This window comes from Carettochelys insculpta, chromosome 3 (assembly GCF_033958435.1).
Source record: "Carettochelys insculpta isolate YL-2023 chromosome 3, ASM3395843v1, whole genome shotgun sequence".
NCBI classification, from domain to species: Eukaryota; Metazoa; Chordata; order Testudines; family Carettochelyidae; genus Carettochelys; species Carettochelys insculpta.
This window is the reverse complement of record NC_134139.1, coordinates 169,543,142-169,567,620: the sequence shown is the minus strand read 5'-3', so window position 1 is coordinate 169,567,620 and position 24,479 is coordinate 169,543,142. Positions and strand designations below refer to the sequence as shown.

At 47.6% G+C, this 24,479-nt stretch overlaps 1 protein-coding gene across 1 annotated transcript; it reads right to left on the bottom strand.

Annotated features, from left to right (window-relative positions):
• Positions 1-5,729: 5,729 nt before the first annotated feature.
• Positions 5,730-22,670, bottom strand: LOC142010554 (protein CLN8-like). The gene is made up of 3 exons (XM_074988918.1): positions 22,532-22,670; positions 12,926-13,580; positions 5,730-9,849 (listed from the first exon to the last, which is right to left on the bottom strand). The coding sequence occupies exons 2-3, from the start codon at positions 13,466-13,468 to the stop codon at positions 9,526-9,528; spliced, it is 867 nt and encodes a 288-aa protein (XP_074845019.1). The 5' UTR covers positions 13,469-13,580; positions 22,532-22,670; the 3' UTR covers positions 5,730-9,525.
• Between the last annotated feature and the right edge of the window lie 1,809 nt (positions 22,671-24,479).

The window sequence follows — 24,479 nt, the reverse complement described above, 5'->3', positions numbered from 1 at the left end:
GTTGGCATTCCTGGTGGTCCAATAGTGGAACAGCTGCGCAAGCAAGAGCCTGTGTCAGTTAAAAAGAAAGGTCAGGAAAAGGAGTGGAGTATGGGGGAAGTCTTTCTTCAGATACCAGTAGTAGTTGACAGGTCATGGGGTCAGATGCCTCCACTATAATTTCTGTCCCTCATACAGTTACAAAGCTTTTCTGTGGAAGCTTTATACTTCTTATACTATTCTTATACATTATGTGGTTTTATTCTGCAATCTAAAGCTTTCTCCCAATTTAAAAATGATGAGCCAATGAATAGCTCTACATCCTATCTTGTATTCTACTTTTAGAAAGTTATTATGTGGTGGGAGGTTTTTTGCATTCTGAGAAATTAATTTATGCACAGCTTTAAAAACAAGCTAGGACTAAAAAGGTTGGGAAACATTTAAATGTTGTAGTGTAATTTTTATTTCATTAGACCTGTTCCTCTTTTGCTTAGGACAAACCTGGAAATATTTATGCACATGTATACAGTTATTCTCAAACTTGTCTTCAGGGTCAGGGACTTAATCAGACATAGGCCACACAGCTGAGCCAAGATGCACAGGACAATTTCAGACTGGTGCATTTTTAATTGCCTGTACAAAAGGCAAAAGCTGTGAAGCTGAATAAGCCATAATACATTTGAACAGAGTAGATTTTAACTAATCTTTTAGAAATAAGGTTAATATGATAAATGTATAACATAGTTATTCCCAGAGCCTGAACATGAAGTTATCCTAAATATACACTCATACCGCGTTAAATGAGTACTTTACTTAGGAGTACTCACTAAAACAAGGGACACATATATACCTATCTTTGTTCACTAAACAACTCCCCCGCCCTGCTAATATGAGCCTTACCCCACTCCCCACAGCTCCAACCTGCCACAGCCTGAACCCTCCGTTGGCTCCATGGCCCCAACCTGCCTCAGCCTGAACCTCCCCCCAACCCCCGCAGACCCAACCTGCAGCAGCCTGAACCTCCCCATCCACCTGCCCCACGGCCCCAACCTGCTCCAGCCTGAACCCCACCCCACAGCTCCAACCTGCTGCAGCCTGAATCCCCCCTGCCTGCCCCATGGACCCAACCTGTAGCAGCCTGAGCCCTGCCAGCCTTCCTGTGGACCCAACATGCTGCAGCCTTAGCCCCATCCTCACCCGCCTCATGGATCCAGCCCGCCACCAGGTTTTAACCCTCCCTCCCACTCATGTCCCGAAACTGCCCCCACCGTTTAACCCTTCCCAACCCCACACCCAAGCCCAAGGTTCACTTACCTTTCAAAAGCAGTACCACATGCTGCCACTCCTTCGCTGAGTTACAAGCACTTGGAACAAATCAGAGACTTTTACGCGTATTTTAATGGGAATTTAGTGTCCCTCTTACAAGTTTTCACCTACAAGCAGAAAGCTGGGAACCAGTTGTGCTTGTATAGTGAGGGATGAGTGTGTTCACTAAAACATTATCAATATACAAAATGATACTTTTCATTCATATTTAATGATGCTTATTTCAATACTTCAAGGCCTTAATGGAAACTGTTGATTAGCAAAGAACAGACATTTCGTCAGTAAAACAGTGAGTGGAAAAGACCCAAATTATAAATATTCAATAAAATGGTTATTTATGCAATGAAACCAGAGATGGCGTGTCATCAAAAACTGCTGTTGTACAATAACCCCAACTACATTCAAGCTGTGTCTACACATGCACAAAATGTCAAAATAAGCGGCCGTGTTTCGAAAGAACGGGAGGAGCAGCCACACGTGTAACACCATCTTTCAAAAGGAAATCAAAGGAACGGGGCACAGACGTTAAAATCTGAACTCCAATCCCATGTCAGGAAGCTCGTCCCCCTTCGAAAAACTAAATTGAAAGTGTACACATGTAGACGCTCCACATTCTGCTTTTTCAAAAGACGGGTCTGCCATGGCGCCGGTCAGCTGGAGCATGGGGCTGCTGAAGCCGGCAGCCGTGAGGCTCTATGGCACCTGCATCCGGCTGCCTTAAAGTGGCATGCACGCAGAAAACCCATGGCAGGAAGCTGAGAGCATGCTAGGAGCAGCCCCTGTACGTGCCCCAGGCCCACACTCCAGCGCCACAGCCGGCCCCTGCACAAGCCCCATGACCCTTCCCCCTCCCCCGGTCCCCCGCAGGGCTCCCAGGGGGAGGAAAAAAAAGGGCCCCCTCCTGGATGGAGCAGGAGCTGCAGAAACTCCTTGGCCTCTGGGAGGAGGAGGTCCTGCACGAGATGGGGGTCAAGCAGAGCAATACCACAGCCTTCGGCTGCCTGGCTCAGGGCCTCCTCACGTGGGCCACCCAGAGCATACCGTCGAACAGGTATGCTCCAAGGTGAAGAAGCTGTGGCAGGGCTATGCCTGGGCCAGGGACCAGACTGGCCACTCTGGGGCTGCCCCAGCCACAGGCCCCTACTTCTCGGAACTCCAGGGCATCCTGGGGCCCCGGGACAGCTCCCCACCCCTGGCATTCCTGGACACATCAGCCAACGAGCCACAGGCAGCAGCGGAGAGCAGCCTGGACCACAGACCCCGGAGGGTGAGGGACCCACCATGTGGTTGAACAAGGAGGGGGATCTTGCCATCTACATCCCCTCCCATTCATCCATCGGGTGACCGGGAGCCAAGCATCCTTAGACATCATCAAGGGACCCTCTGGTACATACAGGGAGGGGTGCACACCTGCTCCGTAGGGTGGCGGGGGGGGGGGGGGGGGAGGGCGACGCAATGGCTAGTTGGCCGCACACAGGACTGGTAGTCCCAGACTGCACACGTGCCAGCTCACCATAGTATGCGGTGGCCCACCAGCGATGCCCAGCACCTGCCCCCAGTGGACAGTGGTGCAAGCGGCACATGGGGTGGTGGCTGCTCTGTGCTGCACTACAGCTGTGGACCACACACTGCAGGCTGGGATGGGCCACCCACATGAGAGACTCCTGGGTGCACCCACATTGGATGGGATGCCCAGCCCATAAGGGGCGGGTTGGTGCCCCTTGTGGGGGTGGGGGCCCTATAGAGGGGTTGGTGCCCCTGGGGGCAGGGGGGGGCTTGGGAGGGTGGGCCACAGCCAGATCCCCCTCCAGCTGGGGCACATTACTGACATGCTGGTCCCCTCTCCATACAGCTGCACTATCCCTCGTCCCTGAGAGCCCCTCAGTGGCCATCGAAGGTGCCCGGACACCACTGCACATGGCATCCCAGCAGGCCACGGCCAGAGGGCCTCCTGCTGGGCCAAGGAGGACCCAGCTAGCCCGTGCCAGTCCAAGGTGGCTGAGCAGCACCTGCAGCTCGCCGAGGCCAAGATGTTGTGGCGGAGGGCAGCATGGCCGAGGCTACTGAACACCCTGGAGGGCATTGGCCAGACACTCTGGGAGCATGCAGCCAATGTTGCCCATCTCCTGGCCTCCCCCGGCAGCTTCCCCGCACTGAGCCTGCCCCCCCCCCCAGGCCCACTCCCGAGCCTTACCTACTGGTACTCCCTGCACCCTCTCCTCCCTGCTGGGGACCCCGCACCCAGGGAGGCAGGGGCTCCAGGGGCTGACAGGGCTTGCAGCCCACCACCCTGGCCCCGGAATGAACCCTCCACCTTCTCCAGGTTAGATGCCCCCAGCTCCAGGTTAGGTGCTCCCCCCACACTCCTCATCCCCACACCTGGACATAGTTGACAATGCTTATGTTCTCGATTAATGTTTATTAACTATCCATCACCCTGTGCCGTGCCACTCGGGGGGGATTGTGGGTGGTGGATGTGGGGTGCAGTACTGGTGGGGGTGGCAGGGATGGTGGGTGCTGGATGTGTGTGGGATGTGGGTGTACATGTGGGTCAGAGGTGGCCATCGGCAAAGGCCTGCCTGAGGGCCTCCCTGATGTGGTGGCTGTCCCGGTGGGCCTAGCAGATGGGGGTGGTACCTGGCTGCTTATAGCTGGCGCTGGCTAGAGGGCCTTCCCCGGGGGCATAGGCGTTGCACTTTCCTGCTACAACATTATGGAGGACACAACAGGCTCCCACCACTGGGGGCATGTTGAGGGCCCCAACCTCCAACCACGTGTGGAGGCACCTCCACCACCCCTTTAGGCGCCCAAAGGCCTGCTCCACGACGTTGCGGGCATGGTTGAGGCACTGATTGAATGCCTCCTGGGTGGGGTTGAGGTGCTCTGTGTACGGCCTAATGAGCCATGGCTGCAGGGGGTATACCGCATCTACCACCATGCAGTGTGGCATGGTGACATCCTCCACCACCAGGATCACCCACTGGGGGACAAACGTGCTGACCCCCATGTGCCGGCAGAGCCTGGAGTTCCAGAAGTCCTGGTCATCATGGGTGCGGCTGGCCCAGCCCACGCAGATGTCTGTGAACTAGCCCTAGCATCCCCCAGGGCCTGGAGCACCACCAAATGGTAGCCCTTCGTGTTGACGTACTAGCCGGTGTTGTGTGGTGGGGCACAGATGGCGATGTGCGTGCCATCCAAAGCACCGATGCAGTTCAGAAAGCCCAGATCCTGGAAGCCAGCAACGGTGTTATCCAGATCCCCCAGGCAGATGACCCTACGGAGCAGCATCACGTTCATGGCTCTGACAACCCACACGGGTGGGGGAAGACATGTGCTCTAGTGCAGGTGTGGCAGGCCCTTTCCCCCCTGCCTTAGGCCCATTCTTCCCCACCCATCCTGCCTCAGTCCCCATCCTGCTCCCTGCAGTGGTGGGTTGTCCTTGCCCCAGCCCCCCCCGCCCCCAATGGGGGACGTCTGACCCCGACCTGCCTTAGCACCGTAAGTACGGTCCCAATGATGGCCTTCCCACCCCCAAATCTTTTCCCATGGAGCCGCAGGAGTCCGGGGTGGCCAGTTTCCAGATGGCAATCGCGACCTGTTTCTCCAGGGTGAGGGCTGGCCACATGTAGGTGTCCTGGTGCCAGAGTGTGGGGGCGAGTGAGTGGCAGATCTCTCCAAAGGTCTGCCTTGACTTGTGGACGTTCCACAGCCACCTTTCCTCACCCCACTCCCCCAGCACCACGTGCTCCCACCAGTTGGTGCTGCTGGGGTGGGTCCAGAGCCGCTGAGGCGCCCAGGGGGGGTGTGCCTGGCAGTGCTCTGGAAGAGGGGGCCCCACGAGCCCAAGGGAACTGAGGGGATGAGATCGGGTGCTGCTGCAGTGACGGTGCAGAGCACTGCCACCAGGGTGTCCATAATGAGGGTGTCCTGCAGGAGCTACTGCTGGGACTCCATCTTGGAGCACAAGTGGGCTCTGCCGGGCTGAGAACAGCTGGGCAGCACTTGGCTCATGTGGAGTGGAGGGAGGGGCCCTTTAAGGGAGAGGCGGGCTGCAGCCCCAGAAGGGCTCGTTGGCCATGGGACCCCATCTGTGGCATTTCCTGCCTCCCTTCTTTTAAAAGAGGGCTTGGAACCATGTGGATGCTCCCTTTTGAAAGACTGTGGTGGCACTTCAAAAGAGCTGATCGACCTGTCGATCCGCTAATATCGTCTGGTTGCTCCCTTTCAACAGCTGCTATTTCAACTGCCGAACATCGATTTTTGCCCTTTCAAAAGGGTGCTCACATGTAGACCCAGCTTCAGTGTTTTCAAAGACAGTTTAAAATGACTTCTGAAACCATATCAAGTGTGAGTTTCTCTGAGCTCAACAACAAAGCATAATAAAAAAAGAGACCACAATAAATAAAAATCTTCAATAACTGCACAAGAAAAAGTTACAGAACATGATCAGAGTTGGCAATCTAGGGCAGGGCTTGACAGAATGGGTTGGAGTCTACAGGACAAGGAAGTTGATGGTATTGGTGCTAGATGAGGGTGGGCTTTGTTTGTTAAATGAATTTTAAATTTTGCCTACAAACAAAAATAATCTCAATCTGAACACAGCATATGAATGCTGCACTTAGGCAATTAGGGTTATGCTTATAAAAAGCACACAGGATCTTTAAAGGGGAAAAGGCAATGCATCACATTTATTAAAAATACAATAGGAAAGCAGCTAGTATACAGACATACTCATGCATACACAAATGTCCTGCTAGTTGATGATAATAGTTACCACTCCATCTCTTAGCCTGGTGACCAAGCAGGCTATGTACAAGGGAAGGAACCAGGTTATATCAATCCAGACTGAGGCTCCAGTCAGTGTCAAGACAAACACAAAATCTGTGGCAAAGCAACCCCTTCGTATAGCATTGGGATCAGTGATTTTTTCATTTCCCCGTCGTAATCAATCAGTTTGATCAGTGGTTTTATCTACTGTTTCATCATGCTGGTTTCCGGAATGGCTCTCTTGTCCCAACTGACAGGTGCCTGTCTTCTTTCAGAGTCATTGATCTGCCCTCTTCTTCCATCTCGATGCAATCTTCTGCACCTTCACCTCTGGTTCCTCCCTAGAACATCTGGTCTGGTGATAACCTTCATCCTTATCTCTCAACACTCACATTCCTCATTCACACACTACAGGGTTGATTTCTTTGTTATGCAAAAGCAATATGCACATTGGAACAAGGACATCTAGTTAACAATTTCAAGAAAAATATTCTTTTACTTATTTGATGATTGTAAAACTGAATAGTGACCGTAAGGGTCTATTCCTGTCTGGACATCAGAAGAATGTTGCAAGCAATCTGCCTGATACATCTTTATCAAACAGTTTCTCATTCAAAACAGGGTATGAAACACACTCATAATGACAAAATACATTATTATATTTAATAATTAATCTATTACAATATTATTCTTTATAATGCACACAAAGCCTAAAATAGGATTTCTCTACTGCATTATGGCCAGATAACTGGCTGAAGTGATTGAATCTGCTTGATAGAATATGAAGTACTGGATAATAATAAGTGATACAATAATGAAGCCCATTCTTGATGGCAAAATGGAGTCTTCTACACCGATTAGGAGAATGGTGTAGCTGACATCTGCCAATATTTGGAGTTAGGCAAAAATTTTTCAAGTGATGGCAGCAACATACATGTCCAAATCCCACTGAAGTCAAGAGGAGCTTTTCCTTTGGGAGTGTGATGAGGCCCTGCTAATGGAGTCTATTAGAGAAACCTATGAGCTACATCTAGCCTGTGCCAACAAAGTCATAGTAAACATTTAGGCAGGATTAATCTCTCATCTTTCAGAGCTGAAGAAACCTAATGAGAATATTCCTTGGGATGAAGACCAGTAGCATCTGAGTGAGACTGCTATGTATATCTGCTATTAGCAATAAACCTGACCAAACAGTCTAAAAGTGGCAGATCAGATAAGGATTATATTTTTAGGGGGATTCATATCAGGAGAACTTCCTTTATACCTCCCTTTCACATGCTCTGAGCCTCCCTACTTCCCCACTGCTCCTCCTCAAATAAAGTAAAAGCTTACTATACTATGTCCATAATATCTGAGTGCTCCAGGCACACAATCAAGGGGATAGTCATGTGACTAAAAACATTTAACTACATTTTTAACAGGACTGAAAAACACCTTCCCCTCCCCAGTGAACATTCAGATTAGATACATAGTTTCCCTTTCTGTTTTTTTGCTAGCAAGCACTGGTAAGTTAACAATATTATTCATTTAAGTACTGCTGATGTGCAGGGTACTTAGAAGGTATAAAATGTAACAAGGCTTCTGCCCTAAGCAGTTTACACTGGCTCAGGAGTATGTTGAATTTCCTTTCCTTCCTTTTTCCTAAAAAAAAATGCTTTTAATTGATTTTAAAAAATAATTACATTCAACACAGATTCAATAAAATAAGTTTTACAAAATCTGTACCATCCCCTATTAGTATTTTTTAAATAAAAAAGAATAAAAGTGACCGCTGCATTCAGATACCTATCCAATTACCTAAACCTATGAGAATCTACCCTCCTCACACCCTTTTTTTCCCTCCAACACTACTGATAATGCCAGCCCTCTCCAATTTGGTTAAACTGCCAGCTTCTGTAAGTATTCCTTCACTGACTTAAGAGACAGAGGATTACTCTCAAGTGGTCCAGACTCCCACGAGATACCACATCACACAGGATCAGGCTTTAAAACTGCACTACACAAGATGATAGAGAAAACGACCCATTTATGCATCCTGCTAGTCACAAACATGCTACTTCACTGATAATTCAATTAATACTCCACATGCAGCAGGAAAACACTGACAAGTACATCTTCAGAACTGAATCAAAATGTGTTGTGTCACTAGAGCTGAGTCTTTATAAACCTGTTCAACAGCCACACTGCCGGTTTCTACTTTTCAGAATGAAACTACTAGAAGGAGGTAGGAAAGGCCAAATTATTTTACAGCAAAGCATTTCATGCAGTCCCAGAACATTCTCTCTTTGCTCCAAGGTTGCTCAGAATGGCTGAGCCAATCACTGGTTAGGTTATAAACGCCTTAGGAGTTCAAACGCCAAGATTACCATTTGAAGGCCAACATTATGGCACTTGCACGGCTACTTGGTGGATGGTTTTAAAAATAGCACAATGTCATTCAGAAGTGATGCATTTATGTCTGCCATCAAGAGGGCAAATTATCAAGCAATGGAATGGCTCCACGATGACTGAGTGCATCTAAAACTTAATCTCTTCTATCAGGAATGAATAAGTATTAGACGATGGAGTGATTGTACCAGTCATGAATGAAATACAACGTGCTCCTAAATCAACCCTTCAGCTAGCCAAAAGCTCATATACAAAGAATAGAGGCTCACCAACCTGCAAACAGCTTGCCAGCTAGGGTGCCTTGAATAGAGATATTAGTATGGTGTAGATGAGCATCAGTGTGATAACATGTCTATCACTGTAGCCCTCCACAGTAATGTCACTAATGGTAAATTTAACCAATAAATGTTTTCAGTCCTCTGTCTCAAAAATAAGCTTATTAAGATTACCAAAGATAAATGTCTTTTCCAGGCCAGCAATGCTTCCAGGTGTTAAATATTAACTTTTAAATTATATTTTAATATTTTCTCAAATATAAATCTACGTAATTGTTTGCAGTTCATCATGTTTAGTACTATAGTTTTCCTCGGAGAAGGGACTTTTGGATAATAACCAACTTGACCCATTTTGTTCCATAGTCAAAATTTCTACTAACTGGAAGGAGCTGGGAGGTAGCAAAGAGGAGAAGCAGCCGTTCACAGATGGTAACACCATTGAAATTATGATTTGGCAGATTTTTATAAATCAGATGACAACTCCCTTATATTTCTACCACTAATTTGTCCCTTCTGTCAGCATGGGATTTTATTACATTATGCTCCCAGACTAAAATTAATGCCATGAATCCTGACTGAGACACATATTTTGTGTGCATGTATTTTAAATACAGACAGCCACAATTTTAAAATTTTTGATAAATAAGTATAGGAAACTGATAGCAAAATACAACTAATTCAATATATTCATAGATTTCTAATACACACATTATTTTCATGGTCTTGGTAGTAAATATGCACTTTGTTCTTCTGTCCACATATTACATTAACCCCAATAGCTGTTGCAGAACTATATCCTCTTCTTTTCGACTGTTTCACTATTTAATTTTTCACAGGACACATTTTTCACTGATGTATTTGGAAGTTTCCCGTCAACTGGACTGAAGAGCCGGTGAGTCGATTTGTATATCCAGTATGGATTAAGTATTAATGTAAGTGTACTTAAGCCCATGAAAAAGACAATAAAATACACAAGTCCCAGATTTTCCACCACATTGTTCCAGTTGGAAATATATACCCACCACATGTGATAAATAAGGACCATTCGACAGTGAAGCATATGGATACATACCCATTGGTTCACCTTCCATAAAAGGGTGTTATCATATCCCATCTGAATGAGACAACAACAAAGAGAGAGAAATGAGTTTGCAGCTTCAAGATAAGGTAGCCAGTGTTTTCGATAAGTAAGATTCATACTTAGCTTTCCTGTTGTATTAAGCGTAAACTGCCACACAGACATTCTCTCAAGTCATTTTTCTCTAGAATGCTAGCACCTTTTGTCTAGCACGGGGGTTGGCAACCTGCAGCTCCAAAGCTGCATGTTGCCTTTTAATTAGCCACTTGCAGCTCCGAGCGCAGCCGCGGCTGACTCCTCTTTCAGCTCTGGAGACCGACGCTGCTTAAACAAAGCCCACCATTAAAACAGCTTTTAGGGTTTTTTGCTTAAGCAGCGGCAGCCTCCAGAGACGCAAGTGTGTCAGTGGCAGCAGGGAGCCCCGAAAAAGGAAAGCGGCAGGGCAGGGAGTCGCCCACATCCTGAATGCTGGAAAAGAGACCTAGGGGGAGGGATGGTTGATGTTGCCCTGACAGAGCCACCCTGGAGAGGAGGAGGAGGAGGAGGAGGCCGGGCAGCTACTGGCGAGCAGAGGAAGGGCGAGAGGGCTCTGCCTCCCAGTCATGTGGGAGCTACTGTCCAATACGAATGGCTGCTCGAACAAGTGAAAGCGGGGCTGGACTGCGCAGCTTACTGTGGTTGTATTTAGCCCAGGGTGTGCAGCCGGCACAGTGACTCCCTCCTGCCTTGTGGTGTTGACCCACCTGGGGCTTTCAAATTCCTTCAGCTGAAATCAGTCACTTCCCTTTGAACCGCCCTTAAAACAAATGCCCAGGCAGCAATGGGGAGCAGTGAGACTGGCAGTTGTCTCAGGCAGGTAAATCCTGGGGATGGTGGGGGAGTGATTTGGGGGTGATGGGCATTAAGCCTGGGGGTGGGTGGCGCTGGTCTGGGGGTGATGGGAGTTAAGCCTGGGGATGGGGGCAGTTTGTGGGAAAGGGGGTAAAGCTTGGGGATAGGGGCAGATTTGGAGGCTGAGATAGGTAGAGCCTGGAGATGGGGATAATTTTCTAACTGGTACAAATCATTGTGTGTGCACTGTTCTTGAACTAGGGGTGACAAACAGTACAGTTTGACATTACTTATGAAGGCCTGTCTCCTATTCATGTGCATTACTGTTCTTGAGGTATTGATTGTGTAACTGAATTTGAAAAAAATGGCTGTATAAGGTGGGTGCATAACTGGCTGGATAACCGTACCCGGAGAGTAGTTCTTAATGGTTCTCAATCCTGCTGGAAAAATGTAAAAAGTGGGTTCCACAGGGGTCTGTGTTAGGACCAGTTCTGTTCAATATCTTCATCAATGATTTAGATATTGGCATAGAAAGTACACTTATTAAGTTTGCAGATGATACCAAGTTGGGAGGGGTTGCAACTACTTTGGAGGATAGGGTCATAATTCAAAATGATCTGGATAAATTGGAGAAATGGTTTGAGGTAAACAGGATGGAGTTTAATAAGGACAAATGCAAAGTGCTCCACTTAGGAAGGAACAATCAGCTTCACACAGACAGAATGGGGAGAGACTGTCTAGGAATGACTACAGCAGAAAGGGATCTAGGGATTACAGTGGACCACAAGCTAAATATGAGTCAACAGGGTGATGCTGTTGCAAAAAAAGCAAACATGATTCTGGGATGCATTAACAGGTGTGTTGTGAACAAGACACAAGAAGTCATTCTTCCGCTCTACTCTGCGCTGGTTAGGCCTCAGCTGGAGTATTGTGTCCAGTTCTGGGCACCGCACTTCAAAAAAGATGTGAAGAAACTAGAGAAGGTCCAGAAAAGAGCAACAAGAATGATTAAAGGTCTAGAGAATGTGACCTATGAAAAAAGGTTGAAAGAATTGAGCTTGTTTGGTTTGGAAAAGAGATGATTGAGGGGAAACATGATAGCGGTTTTCAGGTATCTAAAAGGGAGTCATAAGGAGGAAGGAGAAAACTTGTTCTTCTTGGCCTCTGAGGATAGAATAAGAGGCAATGGGCTTAAACTGCAGCAAGGGAGGTGTAGGTTGGACAATAGGAAAAAAGTTCCTAACTGTCAGGGCGGTCAAACAGTGGAATAAATTGCCAAGGGAGGTTGTGGAATCTCCAATCGCTGGAGATATTTAAGAACAGGTTAGATAGATAGTACTTGGTGCTGCCATTGGGGCAGGGGGCTAGACTCGATGGCCTCTCGAGGTCCCTTCCAGTCCTAGTGTTCTATGATTCTTGCTATTTTGGTTGCAGAGCATTCTAAAATTCTAAACCCCACTGCAAAGCATGTGTATCACTCAGATTCAACCACCTATTGGATGGAGGAAGATATTCAAAACAAAGCACATGTCAGAACGGCATGGGCTGGGAAGTTTTGGCCATCATCATCCAAGGAGACCAGGACCCTCTAACAACACTAGTATCTACAGAGCTGAGGTGATCCTGCCAGAGCTTGTGGCCGTTATTCTAAAGAGATGGGATAATTTAGGATTTAAGTTTAAACCAGTAAGACATATTGTTTGAAAACCTATTCTGGTTTGGGAAGCAGGGCTGATTTCATCGTTCCCTACCAGCACGGCAGATCACATCAAGTTTATTCCACCTCTCTGCATCCACAGAATATACATAAGCACTCGGCTGTGTGAGCACACATGGACACCATTTAATCTCCAACAGAAATACAATGATCTGTGTTAAGCTTGTCAGCACTGATCAGCCATTCTCATGTTACTATTTTTAGTCTTTGAAAAAGTCTTTTAAAAATAAGAATTAAGACACCTAGTCTTTGGTCCTGTGAACTCAATCCCAACTAGTGAGTCTATAAAAAATTCTTAAAATTACTTTTGTTGCTTTGTTACAAAAAACAGATAACAAATGTTAAGATTTTTGGACAATACTTACTTACTCTTAAGGTCTTACAATTAAGGATTCCAATGGCCAAATCACTTTACGTTTGGACGAAAAAATTCAGTTTTGATCCCAGAACTAATCTGCCAATTAAAAGGCCAATACTTCTTTGATGGTTTGTGTTGAGAAGGAGACAACCTGAGTATTTTGATAGAAACTTCTCTCACAAATAATTAATATAGTAAATTCTTACCCTTGAAAGTATACAGGATATGGTGTATGAAGGATTGTTCATCTCAAGCAGCAGGCCCATCAGGGGTAGATAATGACCTGATTTTATGTTAGTCATCAAACCCAGAAGCCCACCAAAGGCAAATAAGTGATGAATTGCTTCAGAAACATTGAATACCCCAAAAAGAATCTTAGACAAATAAGTAACTACATTTTCGAGCAAGAAGTAGCCAGCAGCTATTAGGCAATGAAACCAGCTCCACTTTTGCTGTGAAAACACTTGGTCAGCTTGAAAAACTGGATCTACAAGCAAGGCCCACAATCCAGCTCCGCAACTCTGAACTGCAAACAGGCCACGTGTGATATCCATATTCCAGAAGACCTTCTGCTTTGCTGACAAAGTGTGATAACTGGCACAGATCCATGAGGAGAGGCAGTGAGCTAGAAAAAATACACCTAGGTAGCCGAAAAAACCAACTGCTAGTAACTTCAAACGAACTTCCCATAGAACATAGTTCCAGTCATATACACCTCTGGGTGTTGCACCATCATTTGGAAGACTCATTTTTTTTCTTCTGTATTTCAGAATATCTGGGAGATGTCTGAAGCTTCTCACTCAAACTTTGTTCTATTTCAAGAGTACTGAATGGGTGCTCTTACACAGGGCAGTAACCCACCTGCAAAGAAAAAAAGAAAGAAAGAGAAGACTTGCTGTAAATGGCTATATTGGTACGTGGAGATATGAGATCTCCCCATTTACTGAAGCTCACTAGATTCATGGCAGTCTTGCATTTGATACTGTCTTCACTATTTCCCAACATTTTAGAACTGACGTAAATAAAATTATTCAAGGCTTATAACTGACTTTCAAGGTCTCAACCAGGCATAAAAAAATAATAATGAGAAGAACAAGAGTGAGAGGGACACTCCCTGTTCCCTTTTTTGCAGAACTATTAATGCCAATGCACCCCTTTTCCATCTCTGAGTTCCCTCTGTTAACCCCCCCAATGCACCCTAGCCCCCTTCCCATCCAGGTGAAAGGAAATGAGGGTCAAGTCTGGGGACAGAGAGATGGAATTAGAGTGGAACGAGCAGGAGCAGAGGCTCGAAGAAGGGGCTATGTGGGGAGAGCACCTTAGGGAAGGGGCAGCGTGGTGCTGGGACAAGGATGTTTGGTTTTGTGTGATTAGAGCGGACAGCCCTACATGACTATAATCTTATTTTGTATATTTACTGTGAATGTTCTGTGAATTTGGCTTAATTTTACTGTGACAAACTCATATCCCCTACTCAAGATCTATATGGGGTCTGGCTAACACAATTAGCAAGCCAAGCACAAAGCCTGTGATACACTATAGAATGCAATGCATATGTGTTGGTCTGTTTTACAATCTGATATAAAACTAGGCACTGTGAAGTTTGATGCATTGCTAACCTACCTCGCTACACCTGACCTGACCATCTCCTGTGCAGCTTTCTGAAATGCAAGTAAAGAAGTCTAACTGACAAGTCCAGATTTGAACTGAGTTTTTTGATTCCGGAGAAATAGATAAAGCATTCTCCCAGAAGTAGATGAAGTGTTCTGGATAGACCAGGGGTCAGCAACCTGCAGCTCCAGAGCCACAAGCAGCTCTTCAAGGAGCCACTTGTAGCTCTGAGCGCTGCCAACGCTGACTCCTCTTGTGGCTCTGGAGGCTGCTGCTGCTGAACCAATGCCTGCCATTAAAACGGGCTTTAGTTTCTTTCTCTTTAAGCGGTGGCAGCCTTCAGAGCCACAAATGGAGTGAGCGGTGTCAAGGGGCCCGGGAGAAGGAAGCCAGCAGGGCAGGGAGCTGCCTGTACACTGCAGGCAGGGAAAGGAGAGCTGGGGGGACGGGCAGCCGAGCCTGCGCTGCAGGCACTACACTGAGAAGAAGCTGGCAGGCAGATAAATCCTGGGGATGGAGCTGTGGGTTTGGAGCTGATTGGGATTAATCCTGGGGGTGGTTTGGGGTGGTTTGGGGGCTGAGGCGGATAAAGCCTGGAGATGGGGTAACAACTTTCTAACCAGTTCAAATCATTGTGTGTGCACTGTTCTTAAACTAAGGGTGACAGAAAGCACAATTTGACATTAGTTATGAAGGACTGTCTCATATTCATATGCACTGCAGCTCTTGAAGTACTGATTTTGTAACAGAATTTGAAAAAAAATGACTCTTCTCACTATTTTGGTTGCAGACCCCTGGGATAGACCAAATGGAAAAGTTCTCAGAAGGCATCTCATCAATGCTGTTTTGCTTCCCAGTTGGAGAAGATAATTCTACAAAACATTATTCTCGTAAATGGAAGAATTTATAGAATCACAGAGCTGGAAGGGACCTCAAGAGGTCATACAGTCCAGCCCCCAGCTTCAAGCAGGATCAACCCCAACTAAGTCATCCCAGCCATAACCATGTCAAGCCGGGATTTAAAAAACTCTAGGGACAGAGATTCCACCGCCTCTCTAGGCAACACGTTCCAGTGCTTCATCACCCTCCTGGGGAAGTAGTTTTTCCTAATATCCAACCTACTCCTCTCCTTCTGTAACTTCAGACCATGCTCCTTGTTCTGCTGTGTCATGACTGAGAACAGTTTCTCTCCATCCTCTTTTGACCACCCCTTCAGGAAGTTGAAGGCTGCTATTAAATCACCCCTCAGTCTTCTCTTCTGTGAACTAAATAAGCCCAAATCTCTCAGCCTCTCCTTATAGGTCGTGTACTCCAGCCCCTTAATCACTTTTATTGCCTCTGCTGACCCTGCTCCAGCACATCCACATCCTTTCTATACTGGGGGGCCAAAACTGGACACAATACTGCAGATGTGACCTCACCAGTGCCAAATAGAGGGGAACAACAACTTTTCTAGATCTGCTCGAAATGCTCCTCCTAATGCACTCCAATATTCCATGGGCCTTCTTGGCTACAAAAACACACAGTTTACTCATATCCAGCCTTTCATCCATGATAATCCTTAGGTCCCTTTCCGCTGTACTGCTGTTTAGCCAGTCGATCCCCAGCCTATAACAATGCTTGGGATTCTTCTGTCCCAAGTGCAGGACTCTTCTCCTTGTTGAACCACATCAGATTTCTTTTGGCCCAATCCTCCAATTTATCCAGGTCACTCTGGAGCCCATCTCTACCTTCCAGTGTATCTATCTCTCCCTCTAGCTTGGTGTCATCCGCATCTCACTGAGGGTGCAATCCAGTCCTTCATCCAGATCATTGATAAAGATGTTGAACAACACCAGCCCCAGAACTGAGCCTTGGGGCACTCCACTTGAAACTGACCGCCATCCAGATATTCAGCCATTGACCACTACCCGTTGGGCCTGACCGTCAAGCCAGTTTTCTATCCATATTATAGTCCACGTATCCAGACCATACTTCCTTAACTTATGGGCAAGAATATTGTGGGAGACTATATCAAAAGCTTTGCTGAAGTGAAGGTATATCACATCCACTGACTTTCCCATGCCCACAGAGCCTGTTACCTCATCATAGAAGCTAATCAGATTGCTTAGGCAGGACTTGCCCTTGGTGAATCCATGTGACTACTTTTGATCACTTCCCCCTCTTCCAAATGCTCCTAAATGGATTCCCTGAGGATCCCTTCCATTATTTTCCCAGGTACTGAGGTAAGGCTGTTCAGTCTATAGTTCTCTGCATTGTCCTCCTTTCTTTTTTTTAAAGATAGGCACTACATTTGCTTTTTCCAATCATCCAGAATCTTTCCCAATCTCTAAGAATCTTCAAAGACAGTGGCCAAATGCTCAGCAATGACATCTGCCAATTTCCTCAGTACCTTTGGGTGCATTAAATCTAGACCCATAGATCGGTGTACATCTAGTTCTTCTAAGTAGCTCTTAACTCAATCCTTCCCCACCGAGGGCTGCCCTCCACCATCCCATATTGTATTATCTAGCACCATATTGTGGGAGCTGTTCTTGTCCCTGAAGACTGAGGCAAAAAAAGCATTGAATACTTCAGCTGTTCTTACATCATCTGTCACTATGTTACCTCTGTCATCCAGTAATGGCCCCACATCTTCCCTGATAACCCTCTTATTATTAACATGCCTGTAGAAACCCTTCTTCTTACCCTTCACATCGCTTGCCACCTGCAGTTCCAATTGTGCCTTTGCTGTCCTGATTACTGCCCAGCATTTTCCAGCCATATATTTATACTCCTCCTTAGTCATCAGTTCAAGTTTCCACTTCTCATATGCCTCCTTTTTGAGTTTAAGTTCACCAAGGATTTCCCTGTTAAGCCAAGCTGGTTGCCTACCATATTTGCATTTCTTATTATGCAGCAGGATTCTTTGTTCCTGTGCCTTCAGCAAGACTTCTTTAAAAGATTGCCAGTTCTCCTGAATCTTTTGCCCTTCATCTTCATTTCCCAGGGGATCCTGCCCATCAGTTCTCTCAGGGAGAGAAAGTCTGCTCTTTTGAAATCAAGTGTCTGTATATTACTGCTCACCTTTCTTCCTTTTGTACGGATCCTGAAATCTACCATCTCATGATCACTGCAGCCCAGATTGCCACCCACTCCTATTTTTCCTACTAGTTCTTCCCTATTTGTGAACAGCCAGCCAAGTTGTGCACAGCCCCTGGATGGTTCCATCAGCACTTGTACCAGGAAGTCATCCCCAACACTCTCCAAAATCTTCCTGGATTGTCTGTGTGCTGCTGTATTGGTCTCCGAACAAATGTCTGGATAATTAAAGTCTCCCATGAGAACCAGGGCCTATGATTTGGACACTTCCCTTAGCTGTCTCAAGAAATCCTCATCTTCCTCATCTCCATGATCTGGTGGTCTACAGCAGACACCAACTACAACATCACCTCTATTGCTTTTGCCTCTGAGCTTAACCCAAAGACATTCAACTGGCTTTTCTCCTTCCTTACACTGGAGCTCTGAGCAGTCATAATGCTCCCTCACATAGAGCACAACACTTTCTCCTTTTCTCCCCTGGCTGTTCTTCTGAAACAGTTTATAGTCTTCCATGACCGTGCTCCAGTTATGTGAGTCACTCCACCAAGTCTCCATTATTTCAACCACTCCATACTTCTTAGACTGTGCCAGGGCCTCTAATTCTTCCTGTTTGCTTCCCAGACTTCTTGCATTTGTGTACATGTACCTTAGAGAAGTGGCTGATTGGCCCACTTTCTCCTTTTCACCTAGGAATCCTACTTTGTTGTACCCTACTCCTTCACAATCTTACCTCAGGACTTGTGTCACCATCCCACAACAAACCTAGTTTAAAGCTCTCCTCACTAGGTTTGCAAGCCTGCCCGCAAAGATGCTCTTTCCTTTCTTTGTTAAGTGGATCCCATATCTTCCCAGCAATCCTTGTTCCTGAAACACAAACCCAGGATCAAAGAAACCAAATCCTTTTCTGCTACACCACCTATGCAACCACGCATTTACCTCTGTGATTCGACGATCCCCACCCAGTCCTCTTCCTTCCACAGGGAGGATGGATGAGAACACCACTTGTGCGCCATATTCCTTGATCTTTCTTCCTAGGGTTACATAATCCACAGTGATCTCATCAAGGCCACTCTTGGCTGTATCATTAGTTCCTACATGGAGAAGTAGGAAGGGGTAATAATCTGCAGGTCTGATGATTTTTGGAAGAGATTCTGGAACATCCCAGATTCTAGCTCCCAGCAAGCAGCAAACTTGCTGGGATTCTAGATCCAGACATCAGATGGATGACTCCATCCCTCTTAGGAGGGAGTCCTGACTACCATCACCTGTCTTCTCTTAGGGGCGGTGGTCACAGAACCCCCATTCCTAGGACTGCACATCCCATGCCTTACAATCCGTGGGATCGTCTTCTGATCCATTCCCTGTGAGGTATCTGCCCCAGCTATCTCCACCATATCATCTGTGCAAAGAGGCTGAAAGCGGTTGTTTATCTCCACTGGAGTTGGAGAGACCTGAACTGGTTTTCTTCTCCTAGATGTAACATGCTTCCAGTTCTCTTCCTTATTTTGAACAGCCTGCTGTCCCTGAAGTACTAAATGGTGACTTCTATCCAGAAAGCCTTCACCTTCTCTGGTGGACCTAAGGGTTCATATGCGCACTTCAAGTCCTCTAACCTTCTCTTCCAAAATGGCAACCAGCTTGCACTTGGGACATACAAAATTCTTCCTATCATCCGGGAGAAAGACAAACATAGCACATGCAGTGCAGGTCACAACAGCAGATTTCTCAGTAGCCATATCACCATCCATTATTCCCCTTTTTCAGGGAATTCCCCAAAATGTTTCTAGTGCTGCCTTGAAGGGCACAAGGGAAACAAACCTGTAAGACACGGAGAACAGGCATAGGGCTCACCTCCAAGGTAAACTCCCTGTTAGCTGCTCTTCTTCACTGCTCACAGTGTTCACTGTGACTGCCTTCTTATAAGGCTGCTGGGCTGGTTCAGCCCTGCTCCAAGCCTTGCCTCCAATCTAAACAGCCCTGGAAGCCCACCTGGAACAAAGCACTCACAATTCACACCTTGCAAACTTATCAAATGCATGAGCACAGACTTCTAGGATCATCTTTTGAATTGCAGAATTGCACAATCAGCTTCTCAACAGAATTGCACCAGCTAATTCTCTATGTCCTGTGTCAGGAATAGAAAATTCTCCCTATTGTTTTCCGCAGCATTAGAGTTGTTATTAATTGTTTAGACTAGAATTTTCAAGTCTGGGGGCATAAAGTTTATTAAAACTTCCTCCACGGGCTGTGCCTTAAAGAAGGTGGAAGGGTTTCTTTATTGTTGTTTTTCTTTTGGTTTTGTTTTAAAATATCCTATTATCACAGGTCCATTTTGCTGATGCATTTGACTAGATTGGCCATCCTGTGAAAAACTGCTGTGTTAGTTTACTAAATAGGGTGTATTAGGAAGCATGGTCACACAAACTGAGTTTGTTCAATAACATTTGCTAAAGCCACTACCCTTCATCCTGCCCTTACTTGTCATCAGAGTCTGCAGACTGCTTTTTACAGGAGTTCAAAAGGGGCAAATCACAGGAGGAGGGTGGCCAGGTTCTGAGCAAGAGGCAGAAATTGACTTGCTGGGGGTTTGGGGGTCAACCAGCAACTGGAGACAAGGCTATGATTGGGGCTGAAGGGCAAAAATCAGGGATGGGAGGGGATGGGACTGAAGCCCAGAGGTGAGGCACTGGCAGAGGTAACAGTTACCCTACTGGGCGGAGACACCAGTGTGTGCAAAAATAGGGTGTGTTGAGAGAGCTTTTTTATTGTCCCTCTCAGCATGGGCTTGCCATGGCTGATTTCTGAAAGGCACAGGCATGCCAGTGCCTAGACCCCACAGCTCTGTTCTGAATGAAATGTATTAAGGGGCTGCAGGAGACTTGATTCAGTGAAATAGTTTATGTATATCCCAATCAGAAACAAAAAATCCCTTAGGAGTGTACCTGATTGTATAAAGTCAGCATCTGTTTCTTATCTGCTGCTAGGATTCCTTAAATTACTCTTAACATTTCATCATTTATCTTTGTTATTGTACATGTTAATATTTAACTTCTATTTTAAGAACAAATATTCACTGAAAATGTACATACTTGCTAGTAGATTTAGCAGTGGCATCTGTATTTTAGTATTGTACTTGCTATGTTTTTTACTGTGATTTCTAATGTTTAATTCTAACTTTTTTCTTATTTTTCAAGCACGAGTTTATTCTGTTGGATCATGTGACTTCTAATCTGTCTTGTCTCCTGCCAAGGTCCATCGCAGGATGGGCATACTGTGTACAGGTGGTCCCTGACTTACAAACACGTTGACTTATGACCATTCCTATTTATGGCCAACCTCCAGCTCACCCCCCCATGCACCCCAGCTCACCTCCCACAGTGTAGGGCTCGAGCCCCATGCCTGGGGCTCCACTCCAACCCCAACCCCTCCCCCACTCCCGGGCCTCCACCCCCTTACCCGGCTCCAACCCTCACAGACTTGCACCCAACTCCCGTGTCACCCCAGATCACCCCACTTGGTACAGCTGGCTCAGCAAGCGCAGGGCTCCAACCTGTTCCCCTGCTCAAGCACCCCACCCTGGTGCACCCCCCTTCAACCTCTCCCCTGCCTGTCTCAACCCCCCGCATGAAGCTGGTGCAGACGCATGAGGCTAGCCCCTCTGCCCCAGTTCACCCCTGTAGGGTGAGAAGACATTGTGACGGTCAGAGTGCAGTCCACCCCTCTGTGAACCCCCAGAAGAATTCTAAACAGACCAGTCTATGCAAGGTGGAAAGCTGCAAAACAAGTAATCCTGTCAAGGCAAACAACTGCAAAACAAAGTACGATTGCCAAAACTTCAAGGCTATGCTGGCAGGAGGCCACACAAGATAAGAGTGCATAAAAAATTTTCAGCAATTTTATGTAAATGAGTTCAAGCTTTATTAGTTAGTGTTAGGAGGCCCATTATAGAGCCTCTCCCCCGAGCGAAGTTCCGATGCGTCGGGTTTTCCCCCACTGGTGACTGCAGAATTTCCGGGGCTCCCGTCGTGGGTGTCACGCTTTCAATAAACCAAATATAGCACTCGCCTTCTGGGTGCAGCCTCGTTTCTGGGGAACCCGAGCCCGGTTGGTTGCAACCCCGTTCAGCCTCCCCAATTCCCCACAGCCCTAGCTCACATTCGCCAGCATGTGGGGCTCTGGCTTCAACGTGCGCCTGGGGCTCCCAACCCCTGGTGTACGCGGTTCCAGCTCCAGCTCCTCTACCCATCACCCCCACAGTCCCGACTCCAACCCGCTGGCTGGGCTCAACCCCCACTCCAACCCTCTGCTGCCCAGGTCCAAGCCCCTGCAAGCCCCAGCTCAGTTGCACCCTCCCACCCCCCTGCTGCCCTAACCCACCCTAGGCTTAAGCCCCCAGCCCCCTCGCAGGTTTGTAAGTCGGGGGGGCCGTATTCATTCACTCCACCAATGGCGGCTGCCTTTTGCCATGGCCAAGTGTTAGCAAATCAGGGCAGGGCAGGGCAGGAAACAAGCAGAACTTCCCATACCAGTCACAGGGCTACTGGCTACAATTCGCTGTCCGCTCTAGCGGCGGATGAGCTCAGACAAGTTTCAGGTCAGCACCTGCCCCCGGGAGCAAATGAATAGAGCAGTTTTTCGCAGTGCAAACCCCGGGGCGCCGCGCACTGAGCACCAGGGGGTCGCCCCCTGGCCGCCCCCCAGTGCTGAGCCCAGGCCCAACGCCGCCCCCCAGTGGCTGTTGCTGTTGGCACCGCTGGTGCTGGGTGCGGAGCCCGCGGGGGCGAGGCCTGGGCCCAGCCGCTGCGCGTGTGGAGGCGGGAGCGGGAAGGGAAGCAGAGCCCCGCCCACAGCCGGCGGGACAGACGCACGTGGGCCCGGCCCAGCCAGGCGGTGTCACGCGTGTGCTGGCGGGATCGGGCCCGCGCTGGGGGTGTGCAGGGCCGGAGCGCCGCCCGAGCGGCCAGGTTGTGCCTCCGGGAGCCCCCCGGGGTGGGGGTGGGGGTGCGGCCGCGGCAGGCGGGTGGGAGGAGGGCGCTGGCGGGAAGCGGTGGGTGTCACAGGGCCGACGGGCCCGGAGGGTGTTTGCCGCAGCCCCCACAGCCTGCGGCGCTTCCACTTACCTCCGTTCCCGGCCGCCTCCCGCCCGGCCCCGCCGTGTCGCTCCGCCGGGTTCCGCTCGCTGCGAGCCGCTGCGCGGGCGGGGTCCAGGGCGGGGACAGCCCGTTCGTCTCCTTTCGCTTTCCCTTTGCGGTTCCCCGGGGCGGCGCCTCGGCCTTTGGGTTTGTTTACATCTTACGTCGCTCTGAGGTTACGATTTAAGCGCTTATTTCCGCTCCCGGCGCTACGTCTGGAGCGTCCCCCGCCGGGCACCGGCCCCTTAACTGTTAGGGAATTGATCGTAGTGTCCAGCGGGTGTGACACGGGGATGACCCTGACCAGCGGTTTGCGGGCGCGCACTGTCTGGTGCCCGCTACGGAGGAAAACGCCCCTTCGTCGGAGAGTCACGTAGAGCTCTTCCTGCCAGGCATTGGTACGCAGGCTTTAGGCAGGTAGTGAATCCCAGCCCAGCCCCGGTTGAAAAGCTCAATCCAGCTTTTACATACAACATTTGGAACGTGGTCCATCTATGAGCCAGACTCTGGATTATTGAGTCCCTGAGCAGTTCTGACTTGACACGAGGTTGCTGGGGATTTTATTTCATGTATTTTATTTATTCCTGGTGTATTAAAACAAAGTTTGGATCATTTTATTCACCATAAAAAGTTTCCTGGTTTTATGACTTTCTTGCAAGGTCCTTAAGAATTATAGTGTTCGTAGGTGGAAGAGACCTTTAAAGGAGTCCTAAGGTGAGTTGTATGTTGCAGATGAGATATGCAATAGATTTGCAACTCCAATGGTACCTAAACAAACATACAGGAGTTACACAGACTAGAGGGCAGGAGTTACAGGAGGGCAGATTAGAATGCTGCACATTTATTTATAATGCTTCCAGACCTATAGTCATGCCCCTTTGTCCACTCTGGCACAGTGCCATGCAAATCTGGGACAGGGAGTGTTTGTGGTCAGAGATTGGAAGTTCTATTGATTAAACCAGTGAAGTCCACTGCAGCAAGGGCTGGCTCAATGTCTAGGTGGGTTCCTTTTGACAATACAACCCAGAACTGGCTTGAATCCCAACCCAGTAAGATTGGAAAGTCACACACCATCTCTGGGCACCTGTGGGAGGCACTACTTCCCCCTCACAAGCACTGAGTCTGTCTGTATAAAAGAAAACTTAACCACAGGCATGAGTTGAAAACATATGAGCACAATCAAAGCACCCAATCCAAAGGTCCCTTTTCTCAGTTTCTCAACCATTACTGTGAAAGTCACAGTGTATGTCTACACTATCGGATAAGATCAAATTTATTTTAAGATGAATCTTTTAGCCTCCAATTTGGTCAAATATCGCATCCAAAGACTGTCTCTGCTGCACTCCCCAGAACTGCTGAGGTGGTTATGGGGAGGTCGTGACTGAAGGAGAGTTGCTCCATGGAGTCCAGAATAGACAGTGCAAAAATGTCATTGGCATATCAACTGATTCTCGATTTATCATTGTTTATAGTCATACTTCAAACAGTTGAGTGCTGACATATATGCACTACCTCTGGAGCAAAAGGCAGATTAAAAAGAAGGGCTGAGAGGAGACGGCCCTGTTGTGTCCCTTTTTGTAGGCGAATATTTATGACTTTGGTAGTTGAGGGTGATGCAAGGGCAGAGCATAACACACACACCCAGTTCAGAAATCTAGATCCCAATCTGATTTTTTTTAGGCTAGCCATTAGATAAGGCCATACTACCCTATGAAAGGAGATGTAAGAGTATAGAGGGAATGTCTGACACCTCAGCGAGCAATTTTTTCTCATATTATCAGCAGCTAACCTGATTTGCATGTGTAATTGATGGTCCAGTTCAGTTGTGTTGCTAAACATTTTGTGATTATTTTGCAATTTTTGTTCATTAGGGAACTGGGTGGAAGTCTCCAGAGGGCAACCATCTTTGTTTTTCTTCAATATTTGATTAAAGCAG

Bases quoted from the DNA above. Each gene is read 5' to 3' on its own strand.
- LOC142010554 (XM_074988918.1), bottom strand. From the start codon at position 13,468: ATGAGTCTTCCAAATGATGGTGCAACACCCAGAGGTGTATATGACTGG. The intron at 9,850-12,925 runs GTAAGAATTTAC...TGTCTCATTCAG, and splicing joins TATCCTGTATACTTTCAAGG to ATGGGATATGATAACACCCT.